This window comes from Syngnathus scovelli, chromosome 6, assembly GCF_024217435.2.
Source record: "Syngnathus scovelli strain Florida chromosome 6, RoL_Ssco_1.2, whole genome shotgun sequence".
In the NCBI taxonomy this organism is placed as follows: Eukaryota; Metazoa; Chordata; class Actinopteri; order Syngnathiformes; family Syngnathidae; genus Syngnathus; species Syngnathus scovelli.
This window is the reverse complement of record NC_090852.1, coordinates 6,430,571-6,445,948: the sequence shown is the minus strand read 5'-3', so window position 1 is coordinate 6,445,948 and position 15,378 is coordinate 6,430,571. Positions and strand designations below refer to the sequence as shown.

The following is a 15,378-nucleotide window of genomic DNA, read 5'->3' as shown; positions in this document are numbered from 1 at the left end:
ATAGACAGATATGCTCCATCTATTTGTGAGCTACTGTAATAATGATGATGATGATGTTGATTCCCTCCTTCATAGAGGTGCATTGAAAGTGTCAGCGTCAGCACTTCTCTGCCATCAAATTACTCAGCTCGATAAGTTGAGTTAATAGCAGTGAAAGCAAAAATTGAATAACACTTACATATATCAGCGGAGATTATTTTCAAGGTCAAAGTGACTACCAATGAAGTGATATGACAAAATTGTTAGACGAGACTGAAGGGCAGCGATGAATAGCAAAAATGTGCAAAGGCTAATCACCATAATGGAGGTCCAGCAATGGAAGCGGCTCACTGTCACCAAAACATTAACATGAGGGCAGCCGACATATAAATTCATGAGACTGAGCTCTCGCTTCATAATGGGGACACGATGTTCTTTCACCTCCGGCGAGGAGTTTTTTCCGTGACCTTGCACGGCTGCATCGATACATCCCGGGGGGTGTTGCCGCAGCTACAAGCTGCATAGTAACTCATTCCCCTGAAACGGATCTCAGTAGGATTCCCCAGCGCTGTTACATGACAAAGGATGTGAGCACAAGGACCCGGGAGCCCACTGATTATACTGATTATTTTTTCTGCAGTGCACAGAAATGGAATGAAGAAAACTGGGAGCTTAAAATAAGCATACAAAAAGAGAGAGAAACTTCATCAATCTTCAACCTCCATCATTTCATTCATGATGGATATTAAAATGTTCACCACCAGTCCAAAAAAGCTGTTTCAAATTCAACGAGTAGTAATTTGGAAATTCAAAATTTAGTGAATTGCAGCATTGTGAAGTAGACTTTTACCAGCCAATCCGCACTGTGTGCCTCATTTATATTACATAAACCCGACTTGGAGATCATATTGAATAATAACACTCAACACAAATAATATGAAAGATTAAAACCAAAGACCAGATTTTTAACGCTCTCTGCAGTAGTGTGAATAAATGTTACTGCTTGAGGAAAGTTGGTATCTTACTAACACAGTTCACCTCGAAATGCTTTAATCAGCTCTCCTGCAATATGAAAAAGAACAGCTGAGCTTTGAGTTGTTAAGCTCTCATTCGATAAGGAGTCATATTGTGCCAATTATATCAGCAATTATTTTGCATGCTGGTGAGAAAGAAACAGATGCAGCATTAGCTTGCTTGCTTGCCACTTGGTGTTTCTGAATGGAAGACAAGAAGATCCATCTTGTAACTAAAGTGTCTCAATATCGGCATGAATAATACAAGAGTGCATGTTTGACCTATTTTATTTCCATGCAACTCCCACACAATAAACACATGCATATTCCCCAAAGGCTCAAGGTGCTGGAATATTCCACAAGGCTCTCTATGTCTGAGATGACACAACAGTGCTGAGACCACTTAATGGCCCCGCAGAGGCGAGGCTCAGTGATCCCGAAAGGATCCTCAAAGTCTAAAATAGGTCCTACAAATTGGACAGGTTTGTTGTGTGAAATTGACTCCAAGGAAATTTTAGAACTTGTGGAAAACACTATCAGATTGTGAGGTTATAAAAATGTACACGCACACTCACACACGTTTCGAGGTACAGCACGATACACTTAGTGTGTTGAGATGACTGAATAAAAAAATAAAAAAGGTTCATAATACAATCCAGTGCTTAATCTTACTGTGGGCTGGCTAAATTAATCCTGTGTGTGCTTTCACTGTGTGTGTGTTTGCTGATTTCAATACCCGGAGAACGAGCTGAAAAAGCAAGAATACTAAAAGGAAATAAAAACAAAGCGATTAGGGGGGAGTGAGTTAATGTATCAATGTTTACAATCAACATGTGGCAACACAACATTATGTGCTGCCATTAAAATAAATAAGTAAACCACACTCATCCGAGGGGAGCTGGACGAAGGTCGTGATCCGGGATTTGGATCTTCTCTGTGCAGCCTGCGCATGGCGGTTTGATGATGTGAGATTAAAAGGATTATTTTTTTAGGCATGGGGCATGACAATGTATAGCATTGTGAATATGCTTGGCTTGTTTTTGTGCGGAAGCATTCAAACAAACTGTGTGTCTTTTATGTGTCATCATTTCTGCCATCAAAAAAAAAAAAAAAGGATAATGCCTATTTGAGTCATTTCTCTTTTTGATAGTCAAATTTCAATCATCTGGAATGCAAACTGAAGCACAAGAATGTTTCAAACATGAAATAAAGCTACAAAGATGTCTGAATCTCCGAGTCTTATCCGTCTAGCATTCCCATTCGAAGCGTAATTATTAATTAATTATTCATCTGCATTGGGCTCAAAGCACTTTTCGTGTCTCAGCTTTCAACTAAGTCTGCATCGTATAACATTAGATGGGCAACTCTGCCTGCCTAAGTGCATTTTAGATCACCCCAAAGGATCTTTTTTCATGCCTGTTGTTTAGTAGAATCAAACAAAAAGCCACCAGTCTGGAATCATTTAGACTCAGATTGGCGGGCTGCATGAAAGGTCAAAGAGGGATATTGGCACCAAAACTCGAAAGAAGTGAGACCAAGGACATTAGATTTGGAGACAAGATGGCACCATCATTAAGATTTGTACAATTGGAACTCTTGCTCTTGGCTTCTTCGATAGTGGATATAAAAAGTTTACACACCCCTGTTCAAATGTCTTTTTTGTGGTATTAAAAAAACAACAACAATGAGAGTATCAGTAACATTTTTATTAAAATTTCAAAATTAGAAACCGGGGCGCGTCGACTTTTTATATGAACTGTATGCAGTGCATCTATGCAGAAAATACCCCCAAAACAGCAAAGTTTTGCAAAACAATACTAAAAGTTGGAGCCAGAACACTAAAGCTGCTGCTGGACTCCTCCTAAAACACAAGCTGAAATATCCCAAGGCGAGCTACCAACCAAGGTGATTACCATCTTATTGCTATCATAAATACATCAAACACGAATAAACATGGTCCCAGCTGTAAACAGCAGGCAATAAAAGACACACACAGAGATACGCACAGAGAAGGTGGGCCAAAGCAACTGCAGCGGCGTATTTGGATTTGCGTATGTGGCCAACGGGGCAATAATTCTTTTCAAAGCAATGAGACTAAGCGTTGTTTCATCATGCTTGCCTGTTTCATATCAAACGAACATAGATCAATAGAATCGATACCTGAGTCCAGAATAGTTTTGAATATTCAGCTTCATTTTGCAGACCATGACGAGAGGGGCAGCGACGGCTAATTTGCAATACACAAGTGCATCCATAATTGATGAAGCAATTAACATTTCAGATGATTTTTAAAATGCACCCCTGCTCTGTATTATGTTCCAAATCAACTTTCAGGGAGATTTTTAAAATGGCAAGAAGACAGCATGTCCTGATCCAAACTGCCCTCAAAGATTTTTATCTCCAAAATGACAGTACGGATACAATCAAACGTGGAGACGAAAGGGCTCGCAAGTTGCTTAAACACCGGACCAAACTGTAACAACGATGGTGACCTTACTCAAAGGTGAAGCCACAAAGGAAATAGTCAAGAGCTTCCCCGGAGAACAAAGACAATTTGCTCAGGTCCCTGATGGCAGCTGTCGTCTGCTGTCCACGTGCAGAGTGACCTCAGAGCAGATGTCATTTTGAGCTCCTATTAGACAATCCTGGCACAACCTCTGGATTGCATCATTTGTGCTGATTAAACATTCTCCTTATTTTTAGCATCATCACTTTGCATCCAGGGCTGATTGTGTTTTTAATGACATCATTTGGCTTGTGAGAGCATTTGTGTGTCGCGGCTATTTAAAGCTGCAGCGTTAGAACTGATCATTTGTTCACACACTAAATGAAAAAAAACAAAACTCATCTTTGAGTCACTACTTGTACAGAAATGAACATGCATGAGCGTGATGTGCAACAGTAGAATCGGAATCTGTCCTCAAAGCGACGTTTACATCGCTACGAAAGCATCTGCTGCTTGTGTAACAGCACAGGTGGCCTGTTCCACACTGTGTAAAGTTACAAAGACACACACACACACACACACACACACACACACACACACACACACACAATCTACACACACAGGACCTACTGAAACTATAATGACACTAAACTCACAAAAATAGCATTCTGGTTTTGACACTAAATATCCTTGAATTCAGAATCATAAAATGGCTTGCCAAGCAAATGGTTGAAAAATAAACAAAGCGCCGATAAAGAATAATTAGTGATCCGGATATTTAGTCGAAACTCGCAAGTGTTGTGTAGGTTTTGTTGCTGGCCACAGAGCAGCACAGCGCTTGTGATAACTTCCTATGCTGACGTTGATACTAAATGTGAGTTTATGATTCATCTGCCAAACGGTTGAAATCCACTCAAATATATCTAGCAGACGGCTGTGCGTCATGCTTGTGATCAAAATTCAGATATGATTGCAGTAGGAAGGTCATCACTTCAGGATATTCGTTTCACCTCGTGAAAAATTAACACTCACTGGATGCTTTTCCACCCTTGGATAGCTTCAGATTTAAATGACCGAGTAACGATAGGGATCTAATCGAAGGCATCTCTACGAAATAATTTCCATCTGGAAGCCTTTTAATGCCCCCTGTGTGATGCTGTTTATGCCGTTATGTGAGTACCATTTTGCCGTCTGATGGCTATTTAAATGTCAGCTAAAATTATTTTGTCATCGATTTTAATCGTGCACTTAGCACTCACTCAGCTATTGAGTGGGATGTGAAAGTTCAAGACAGCTTTCCAGGTCCTTTGCTGCCTTTCAAATTTGACACAGAAATATTCAAATATGCAAGTGAGACCTCCTGCATGATGACAATTAGAAAAATAAATTGTGTCACATACTTTTTCATCAACCAAGGAGTTTTTTTGGGAAACTTATACGGTTTCCATTTGGCTGCATGACTTTTAACAGCCTGCTGTAAAATCTTTTTAAATCTCAAAACCAGTCAGTCGGTGACCAGAAGACCACAGTTGCTTTTTATATGACCAAAAGCAAAAAAACGAGTGACCTTTAAGCACATTATGCCTTGAGGTGCACCAGTTCAAAATGTTGGATGTCCTTTCACTCCTAACAAAGCACTAGGATCTCCAACTGAGACATTCATAGGTAACTAGTCTAAATTCCAAAACTGAGCTCTCTTATGAGCTCACGATGTGATAGTTGCAACAATTTGGTTGCTTAAGAGACTTTAAAAATAATCACATATTCAAAATAACAAGCAAAATTAACTTTGAGTTTGCTTATAGAACAACTTATACAGCATCTCATAGTAAAGAAATTTGACGAGCATTGGATAGAACACAAGTCATACTTAAGTTATTTAAAAAAATTATAATAATTTGTGCCTAGTGTATGTAATTCCCAGCGGTGACCTCAGGATTATGCTGCACTGATTGAATTGTGCATAAAGGTCACACGTTTCCTGATTAGAGCATGCAAAATTTTCTCAATAGCTTGTCCTGCAGTATCTCATACATCATGCAATAATATACTATAAATAAAACTAGAGCAGTTGAGAAAGGATCTTCATAAGAGACTGCAAGACTTTCAAGCAGCGGGTTTTAGCCTACAAGTTGATGTTCATTTTCAAAAAAAGTACTGAACACGAGGAGAAAAGTGTAGAAAAGCTCAGACATCCAGCAGCAAAGGACACGCATTGGCCGCACTTGCAACCCACCTTTCTGCTGTTTGAAGGACTGGATGGAGCCTGAGTGGTGCACCATTGCGGCGATCTGGTCTTTTCCCACCTAACGAAATTCCTTAAGTCGAACTGCAAACTGGCCGCCTGCGTGTCAAACTACGTTGGGGTTGTGTAGGTGTCCTCACGGGTTCCATCCTGCCTGGAGAGCTCTTTGCTCGGACGATGCGCAAAGCGCAACAACACCTGTCTAAGCTCCGCATGCGCCCCCCCCCCCCCCTCCCGCCCTCCGCCGCTACTTGTGGCGAACCATCGACGGCTGTTGTCATGGTGACGTGCAGGGAGGGGGGGGGGGGGGGGGGATAAAGTAAAGGGTTCAGCCGTTCAGGGATTGATTGACACGTCTCCCCCTCCGCTCCTCGGTTAACAAACTCCAAATAAGATGCAGGAAAGTCACACGAATGACAGTTCTCTAATAAAGCGAGAAATTAAGGATATTGAGCCGCGTATTGACCAATCGTCGACTTTTAGTCACAGACCCCCAACATGCAAAGGCTAATGACTCAATAGTGCAGGCAAGGTAAAACAACACGGAGCCCCAGTTGATTAAAAACCAAGAGACTGTGAATAGTTTTTCAGACTGATCCAACATGGACACGCCATTAGGTACACCTGCAGAATGTAATGAAATCCTCAATAGCAAGAACTATCTTTGAACCAAGGTGGGCACAGCATAAGCAGAATTTAAAGGCATTAATTAAGCAATTTTTTGGGTGAAATTGGCCAATTACTCAATTTTTATAATCAAATTGGTTAGTTTATTGTAAATATTTTTTTTCAAAATCACAATTTTTACAAATATTCCAAAATATTTTTTAATTTGATTATATGTATACTGTAATTGGTTATTGTATTTATAAAATGTTATGAATCTTTTTCCATTGGTTATTTTTAGTTTTTTTAAACAAATTCTCACTTGTGTCATTCTCAAGTTATTTTACTTTTAATTGCAGGACGTATTTTAGGGATGGACAAACGATACGAGCCATATTTTAAGATATCGGTACTTGTTGAGGCTACCTATGTGAGCCAAGATACGTACTCAAGGCAAAAAAAAAAAAAAAAAAAATGATATTGAGTATGTCCTCTTCAGCAATCATCGTTTGTGTCAGAAAGCTTCACTTTTTTTTTCACATGTAGCTAAACAAGAGGGTCAAAATATTAGAAACACCTCTCAGTAAAATGTAATCATATGACCCTATTTTGATATAGTCCTTATATTTAATCTCATCAAAATATGCAACTATTGAAGTGGCCGACATGTACAACAGAGTAACACGCAACGGCTGCACCACAGGTCAGATTGCTGACTGGCCAGCAGTAACAAAGTCATTACAAATAGACGCCACATGATTTCAGCTCATTCTGGCCTGCACAAATCTGCTCTGGCATCGCAAACTGTAGGCAAAAAGTGCAACAATCAATAGACACACTGCTGCAGGGCAGTCCGTCTTGGAAGCTAATTGTTATCCATTAGTCAGGAAAACTATTACTTCCGTCGTGCAGTACAGCTGCTAACTGGATATTAAAGCCGATGGTTCAATTTTGCCTTATTTCTCCAAAGGGAAGACAGAAGACACAAGAGTGCATTTTATTTCTGGGCTAATCAATGTGCCTCAGTATGCAGAATATTATAATTTTGATTTACTTTCACACTCAAGTGTACATCACAGAAATTCTATCCTCGTTTTTTTTTTTTTTTAATGCTTCTCCTCAGTGGCAAGTGAAATTTCAGCTTCCAAGGTCACACCATCTTATGTCAAAGTCAAGCACAAAGAGCTCCAGTCAGGACCTGAAACCTGGCAACATCTAGTCTAAAATAATAAGAACGTGTACATTTTGGAGGAGAGGCAGACAGGTGCCATATAGATGCAAATACCATCTGCTGTCCTCCTCCCCCACTGGTAAGATGTAGGGAAGGCGATTTGTGGAGGGGCAGATGGTGAACATTGCAACGGCAGGCCATTTAAAACTCAAAGCTACCATCATTCCTCTTGTTGGGCCGCTTAATAAATAATCAAGCAGCTCTTATCGGGTTAGCACCATTTAAAAATTTCATTTCTTCCTTCCCCTGCTTGTTGAGATGTAGGTCAGATGATAGCATTGCTGGGGGAGCGAGGCTTCAATAAGAGTAAAGACTGCCACCATGCGGTTGATCTGGTAACTGCAATCGTCATATTCAGGGTTTGAAAAAGTCCACACACCCCTGTTCGAATGTCTTTTTTTTTGAGTGGAACAAAAAAAACTAAATTTTGAAATGAGAGCTATAATTGATGCATCTTCTAATTTGTTATTATTTTGTTGTTTCGTTTTGTGATTATTTTCTCATTTATGTTGATTGGGCAAACTCACCTGAGGTCTGCTCGCTTAGGGTGGTGTCTCCAGAGTGGGTGTGGGCAGCCGAGGAGCTCCAGGAGACTGACTGGCTGAGGCCAGCAGAGGAGCGGCATGCCCAATTGTCCAGCAGGGGCACCCACATGCAAGTGTCCTGATGACATGATCCTCCTGCACATATATATCATATTGTCTCAAAGCACAACCTGGACATGGCAAATATGGGCACAGTAATCAAAGCTTTCCATCATGTTACAGGACTTTAAAGTCAGAAGCAAAGCACTGGAATATACATTTATTTTTTTCTAATCATTAGCAACAATTACATTCATGAAGGGGTTGATGTCCGTTGGCTTCGTTGTAAACAACAAGAAGCACTGCGGGCCGCCCTTTGTTTCCAAACATCATGACTCACTGAGGAATCTCCATGCACAGGTTGGACTGCAGCCTACATCACGTCACCTTGATGGCGCCCCATAAGAAAAAAGCCAGCGGGCAGACAGGCTGGTGTACACGCTAGTGGAACAATGAATTTTGCCCATGACAGCATTAACAATCATTACCGGCACACCAAAGCATTTCCCCCACCTGAATAAGCATATTTCATCAACCCCCTGTGGGATTTGGCTGCCATTAATGAAGATTATTGCACCAGCACTGATTGGCAAAGTGCAACTAGAGATGCTAGATTTTTTGGGAAGTGGTCAAATATGAGGGAGAGTGTTTCAGTCTAATATGACTGCACTCACTGAGTGAAAAACTGTCATTAAACATTTCAGAAGGCATGGAGACATTAGATAAGATCGATATATGAGCAGGTGCTTCCTAGATGAACTTCCTGCCTGGCTGATTATTTATTCAAAGAGACAGTGCAATGTCACAACACTGCTCGGTTAAAGAAAAAGTGTATCATGTTCCACTAGCGAGTGAGTTAAAAAAAAAAGTAAAATATGATGTGACCATACACTGAGAAAAATGTCATTATTACAATAGAACTACTTAATAATAAAATAAAGGCTATCATCGCATACATAAATATTAGGTAAAGGGTGTGTGTATGCACGTGTGTGTGCGTGTGTGTGTGTGTGTGTGTGTATGTGTGTATGTGTGTGTGTGTGTGTGCATCCAGCAATGCATTTCAATAAGGCATGTCCATTACAACATGGCCTCTCAGAGTTAGCATGCATCTAAACAGCCCTTAAACAGCCTGCATTAGTGCTTGCTAAAAGCCCAAAACAATTTCTATCAAATCAGAAGACGTCTTTTAAAGTTAGCAGTGCTTTACAGAAAAATTAAGATGCCATTCCATAATTGTATATTTAAGTTGCTGCCGCCTGCTGAAATCAAAAACATTTGCTTTCTTACTTCAAAAATCTTGACGTAGTAATTGAATTTCATGTACATCTATGAAAGTATTACAAATGGAAAAAGGAATTACTAGGAAAATAATATCAAGTCCTTGTAATGTACACAAGGGTAGACAGTTGATCTAAAGCATTGTATTTCATTTATAAATTTATGAGGAGCAGGCATCAAATTCTCTGGATCATTCTTTTATTGGCTCTGATACTCCCACACCGGCGCAGCCCTCCCTCACGCAGATTCACCTCCCTACAGTTACCTGCAAAATTACCAATATCGGGTTTAACCCGCCTCTGTGCAGAGTTAGGCTTTAAATGATGGAGGAGGACTCTGATATAGGCCAATAAATTTCACTTAATGCAACAAATGCCCTGTTAGGAGTTAACACGCGTTTTGATGATGGCAAAGAGCTAAACGAGGCTTCGGGCTCATAGATGTTCATTGATGTTAACATTGTCCTATTAGCTATCAGACCATGATCACAGTGTTGACATTTTTGCGTATGTGTGCCTGAGGCCGCGATGATCTGTACAGTAACAACAAATTGTAGTTGCAGCCTGCTTGCTTGCATGCATGCATGCAAGCATTCAAAAGCAGCTCAATAAAGTCAATGGCTGTCATGCTCTGTGGCTCTTCACTGATATTTATACACATAAAAATTGTCCCTTATTATTCTGCAAACATTTAAGTGGAGTTATTTTATTTTATTTTTTAACATATACTGGGATGACCACTCTATTTTTCTCTTATGGACATGGAAAATAAGATGATGATTTTGCATGTCTGTTATATGTTACATTCATTCTAAGTTCATGAATAAATTAAAACTAATAGATTGAATTTCATCTATTGTTTTCTCGCCAAAGGTTCTGCAATTTAACAGCATAAGTTTAAGCGATGACAAGAATGAATTATTTACTGTACTCAGTGGTGTGCAATCAATTTAAGAAGTTCATAGTGTCCAGAAGATGCTTTTTAAAGAGACCAAGTTCTTCTATCGTTTAGATATTTACATCAAGTATAATAAGCAAGCAATGGTAAAGTGATGGGATTGTCATGAACTTTAAGTCTAGGGATTAATGATACTTTTCTATCGACAATAGTCTGCCTGTAACTGACATTGTTTGTTAATGATACAGTGTACAATGTCTACTGCTAATACTGCTGAATATGTATAGTCAGTTGATAATTAAGAAAGGCCATGTTTATTTGAAAACTGAGTGATAGCCAAGAATCTATTTGTTGATACACAAATTATGTCCATATTCTTAATTATGACATAGGGAAAGTGACTTCAGTATTAAAAATATGTTACAAAATGCAAAAATCCATGGATTACAATTTCAAAGAGAAACAAAGTTCAATTCAGTAAAAACTATTAGCAACTTACCTGAGGAGCCATCAACATCCTGAGATACTTTCCCATCCATATGTCATCAATGAAAATCCTCCATGAGTAACTTTGTGATTAACACATGTACACTTTGTAAGGGCAGCATAATCTCACGAGGCTGCCGTTTGCCCTATAGTGCCACACTTTGAGCTGCAAAATAACCTGGAACGCTGCAGCCAGCATGGAGGGGAGGAGTTTGAAGCGTTTATTGGGTGAAATCAGCTCCAGCATTAAACTGTCAAGCTTGAGAATACTGATTTGATGGAGCTGCTTTATGGAGCATCACTCACCCTCTCAAAAGGCTTGGACGTCACTCTTCCATCTCTCAGCCAATTACAACAAGAGGACAATATATTTTCAAAAGTGGACTTGGGTTGGATTTAGTGGAATAAATCAACGTTTGCAAAGGTCATAACTTTGTTTCATTAGATTAATGCAATTGTATCTGATGGAAGTCCCACCAGCAGCAAAACATTAAGGACGCTGTCATTGGTACAGTATAGTACTAAAAAGAAAAAAATGTTTGTGTCGTGAATATATGACGTGATCCCATTGGCTTTCTTTTGCCAGTCAATCATAATTGTTGATTAACTACCGTACAGTTAGTTTGCACTCCATTATTTCTGAGTGGTTGTCGTGCTGGCCATTTTGTTCTTTCGGCACATGGTGGTGCTACTGCACAAGCAGTCGAGCTTAGACGTAAACCCGAGTTGTGTTTAAGATCATAATGTTAAAAAGAAATTCAATAATGAACTAACGAATTCACTCACACAACCTTGGTAACAATTATTATTGACAATAAGCATGACAAATATATATGCCACCCTTTTCTGAACAACATATTAACATTTTGTTCCATAACATATTGTTATCGAAAATGCCTCTTTCGTGTAGTTCTTGAATTTACCACTTTACTTTACGCTGGGTTAAATCATATATGTCAACCGGTTAAACTGTCACCAAAGCTCATTAGGACGTCTAAAACTTTCAAATACCGTGGTCTCTAAACAAAATATGCGAAGAGAATATATTGGCTGGCTGGGTTGCATACTTCACTGTCGGGGCTGTGCTTCGTAGTTATCGCTTTTTAGCTTGAATGCTAATGTTAGCCGAAGCTAACGTCGACGTCATGCCCCAGCACGTAACCTCGACAGCCTTTAAGAGTAGAAGCTGCTTCTTACTTCTCTTTTGACCACCGATTTCAGAGTCGTCTAGTTTGTAGTGCAGTAGTTAGTTGGTAGTTTTAGCAACGAAGCGTAAAGAAGATAGAAGTCGAAAACTCATTTTCAACGTTGCTTTTTGCTTGGGAGTACAGAATGGGGATGTGCTTACCCTGTCTTGGTGGGGCAGTTGACGACACTGTTGACACTCCAGATCCAGTATGTAACTACAACAAATAACTTTTAACAATTGCTGTGCTATTAAATTGGCAAAGTAGTCCTCGATATAATCTAGAAATCGTGTTAATGTTTACCGTTAGACTGACATGCTGGGCCAAGCCCGGTTAACCAAATTTGGGTTTGTTTACTTGTGAAACTATACTTTTGTCGTGTTTCCAGGAGACAAGAAGGCGACAGTTGGCTGAAGCTGCAGAGAGAAGACAAAAAGAGGTAAAAATGTGTGTGTGGGAAAGAAACGCTTTGGCTCTTTCATGCACAACAGACAGCTCTGCAATAAGCCCAGCTTCATGTAGCTGTCATGTGATGTTTCAGTTTCACGACGGTCTTGGTGTTTTGGGCAACATGAAACACTATTAAGTGAAGACTTGTCTGGAAAAGACAAGACATTTTAAAGTTGCATGCAATTCTCAAAAGTACAGACCTGGTTATTAATTGAAATTTAATTTTGCAACAGTGATTTGTTTCTTCAAAAGTCTCTGAGGTAAAATCATGTGTTCTAATTCGACACAACAGTTTGGAAAGTTGAAATCAATGAAATACAACTACGACGTCCAACCAAATGGATGCTACACCTCGCAAATGTATTTGCTAACAAATGACTACATGTTTGAGCCATCTCCATTATTGCATTGCTTTTTCATGCCGGGAGCCCCTGTTCACGTGCTGGCTGTCGAGTTGGACCATATAGGGGGAAAAAATCCTCCCTTATTGCACTTAGGCATTTTCTTACTGTGATGTGCGTGCACAGGCATTCTAAAGCAGCCACGCTGGCAGACTATCAGAGAAGATGTTTTATATTTTGGTCCAGAGTGTTATGCTTAAAACAGGACTTTATATTTAAACTCAGCTGCCAAGAAACCTTGATATGTGTAAAACTAAGTCTGATGTCCCAGAAGAGCATGTAACAATAATGGTTACACCATGTTATTCACCCTTTATTTATGTATTTCAGGAGATTAAATAGTAGCAGAGTATAATTTAGAACAGAGGCCACTTTTAGAAAATCTTTTTTTTTTCTGAACTACTAATCTTTTTACTGTTAAACAGACATGATGTGTGTATCGTGGAAAAGGGATATGTTGCAGAGCTCTGTCATGTGTCTTGAAGTCAACTGATATATATATATATATATATATATATATATATATATATATATATATATATATATATATATATATATAAATGAAATTAAGATGGTCTTTAGTGAGCAATGTTTTACTGTCCAGAGAAGCCACTTGCGCATCCGTAAGACCCACACAAAAGCTGCCTTAAGGTAAGTAGACAAAAGGAGGTGAATCTGGATTGTCCCTTACCTCATCTGCCACGTCCTCTTTGGTCCCTCTAAGAGAAAGACAGAGAGAAATAAGGCTCACTCTGGCACTATGTGGAATAAATACTGCTAGCCTCACCCTTTCTACCATAAATCCAAATGCTGGATCTTAACCCACTCCCATATTGCAACATGTCTTTTGTGTATAGTGTCTCTGAATGTCATACTTTTCTGGCAATAATACTGTTGGCCGCTTTGCTGGTTGCCATGCACCTTTATTGCTTAATTTGTTGTTGGTTTGCATAATAGCACGCTATTTGGACCCAACCCTAGCCCCGCGAATATATATTTCTTATTTTCTTCTTCAAAGCAACACCTGCAGTTTAATATTCTTGATTCTTTTTCAGACAGCACACAGGGGTGTTAAAAACCCAGAAGCGGTTGAAAGGAAAAGAAAAAAGCAAGAAGAGATTGAGAAACAGGCGATGAGTACATCCATGTCCAGCAGTGGTGGCGGCTTGAGGGTAAGTCAATTTTGTACCTGTTTTCATTAAAGAGAATAACAATGTTTGGGCTGTATCAGTTTAGCTTTACGCAAACAAACACTACAAAGTGCCATAGACGGGCTGACAAACAGCATTGGTGTGATTCTTGAACACAAACGGTGGAGCAAGCATGTAGACCGATATAAAAATACCCACAGGCATGTTTTCTTTGTCCTCTGTAAAGAACAATTAAACACTAACACTGTTTGTGTTTGCTTTGCAGTGGCAGGTGGGCTGAACCTGCGAGACTCAAAACGTCCAAAACCACAAAGTGGATCTCTGCGAGATATTTTGAACAGCTTTCCGCATCTATTTATGGTCTTTATTTTCATGATAGTTTGAGAGAAACGGCTCAAAGTGCTCAATGTTGATCCGTTAGATTTGATTGGGGCAGAAATGTCAAGAGCTTGTTGCCAAACTAGCTGGACAACCCAGTGGGTCTTACTAATTACAAGTTTCATCAACACAATAACTTGCCTAACCATATTCACTGTACATTTTATGACTTCTCCAAACATGATTTAGACTCATTCCACTGTTTGAAACCATGATAGGTTGGACTTAGTCATTCATTTTTCGTGAAAGCTGGAGTTTTTATCGTCACATCCTTGAAATAAATGCATGAGTCATATTTTGACAAAATATTTTTTGCCTCAAGCATTGTAAAGGCCAGCTCTGCTAAAATGTGCTACATCCTTAGCGACACAGATCGTTCAATTGTATCTCTAAGATGAAATTTATAATCAGTCTTTGGTTCAGTTTTTTGTTTTCTGAAGAAAATCAAAAAAACACTTAGGCCATTATTTTAGGAAGGTGACGATATCTAAACAATGTTTCTAGAGAGTGTTATTTTTAAGTGTCAGGATTGCAAATAACATTACCAACTCCAGCTACTTTTATGATGAATGCTAACACTACACTTCTGCATTTCATTTTGTGCACAATTTCATTTTGCTGCCATGAATTTCACATGTGGGTAGCCACATGCTTAACCTGCTGAATTTCTTACAAACTGCGTTGCCTGCCATATGTTACCGTTTATATTAAGCACAGTTGTATGTGTGTATACACTTGAATTATCAGCAAACTGCAATGTGAATATATAATCTAGTGAAGAACTGAATGATTTATAATGAAGGTATTTAAGGTTGGGCTAAGTGCATTTCTCACTGCTATGACTTGATTTGTAAAGGCTTTCGGCTTTTGGTCGAAAAAATAATCAAGCCAATGTAATTTGCTACAATAAATTAGCTTTCTGATATGACTATCTGGATTTTCTTTGCATATATTTATTGTATATTCAGAATATGAAATATAAATTACCAGTGACACGCTGCAATGCGTCAAGTGTCGCTACCAAGGTCATGTCAGGTTTTTTG

The 15,378-nt window shown here is 39.2% G+C and overlaps 2 protein-coding genes across 3 annotated transcripts in view; one reads left to right on the top strand and one right to left on the bottom strand.

Moving 5' to 3' along the window:
* The window catches only part of ano3 (anoctamin 3), a 42,722-nt gene extending 31,174 nt beyond the window's left edge, over positions 1–11,548 (bottom strand). Inside the window, exons 1-2 of the mRNA XM_049722046.2 lie at positions 10,782–11,548; positions 8,048–8,200 (exon numbers count right to left, since the gene is read on the bottom strand). Of these exons, the coding sequence (XP_049578003.1) occupies positions 8,048–8,200; positions 10,782–10,821 (193 nt within the window). The 5' untranslated portion in view covers positions 10,822–11,548. The remainder of the gene's footprint in view (positions 1–8,047; positions 8,201–10,781) is intronic.
* Positions 11,549–11,884: 336 nt separating this feature from the next.
* Positions 11,885–15,263, top strand: svip (small VCP interacting protein). Of its 2 annotated transcripts, XM_068651217.1 has the most exons (5): positions 11,885–12,163; positions 12,344–12,394; positions 13,411–13,457; positions 13,862–13,978; positions 14,223–15,263. In XM_068651217.1, the coding sequence occupies exons 1-4, from the start codon at positions 12,101–12,103 to the stop codon at positions 13,941–13,943; spliced, it is 243 nt and encodes an 80-aa protein (XP_068507318.1). In that variant the 5' UTR covers positions 11,885–12,100; the 3' UTR covers positions 13,944–13,978; positions 14,223–15,263. The 2 variants fall into 2 exon arrangements, with proteins under 2 accessions (XP_068507318.1, XP_049578132.1); XM_049722175.2 differs by lacking the exon at positions 13,411–13,457 and having other exon boundaries at positions 11,899–12,163.
* Positions 15,264–15,378: the final 115 nt, after the last annotated feature.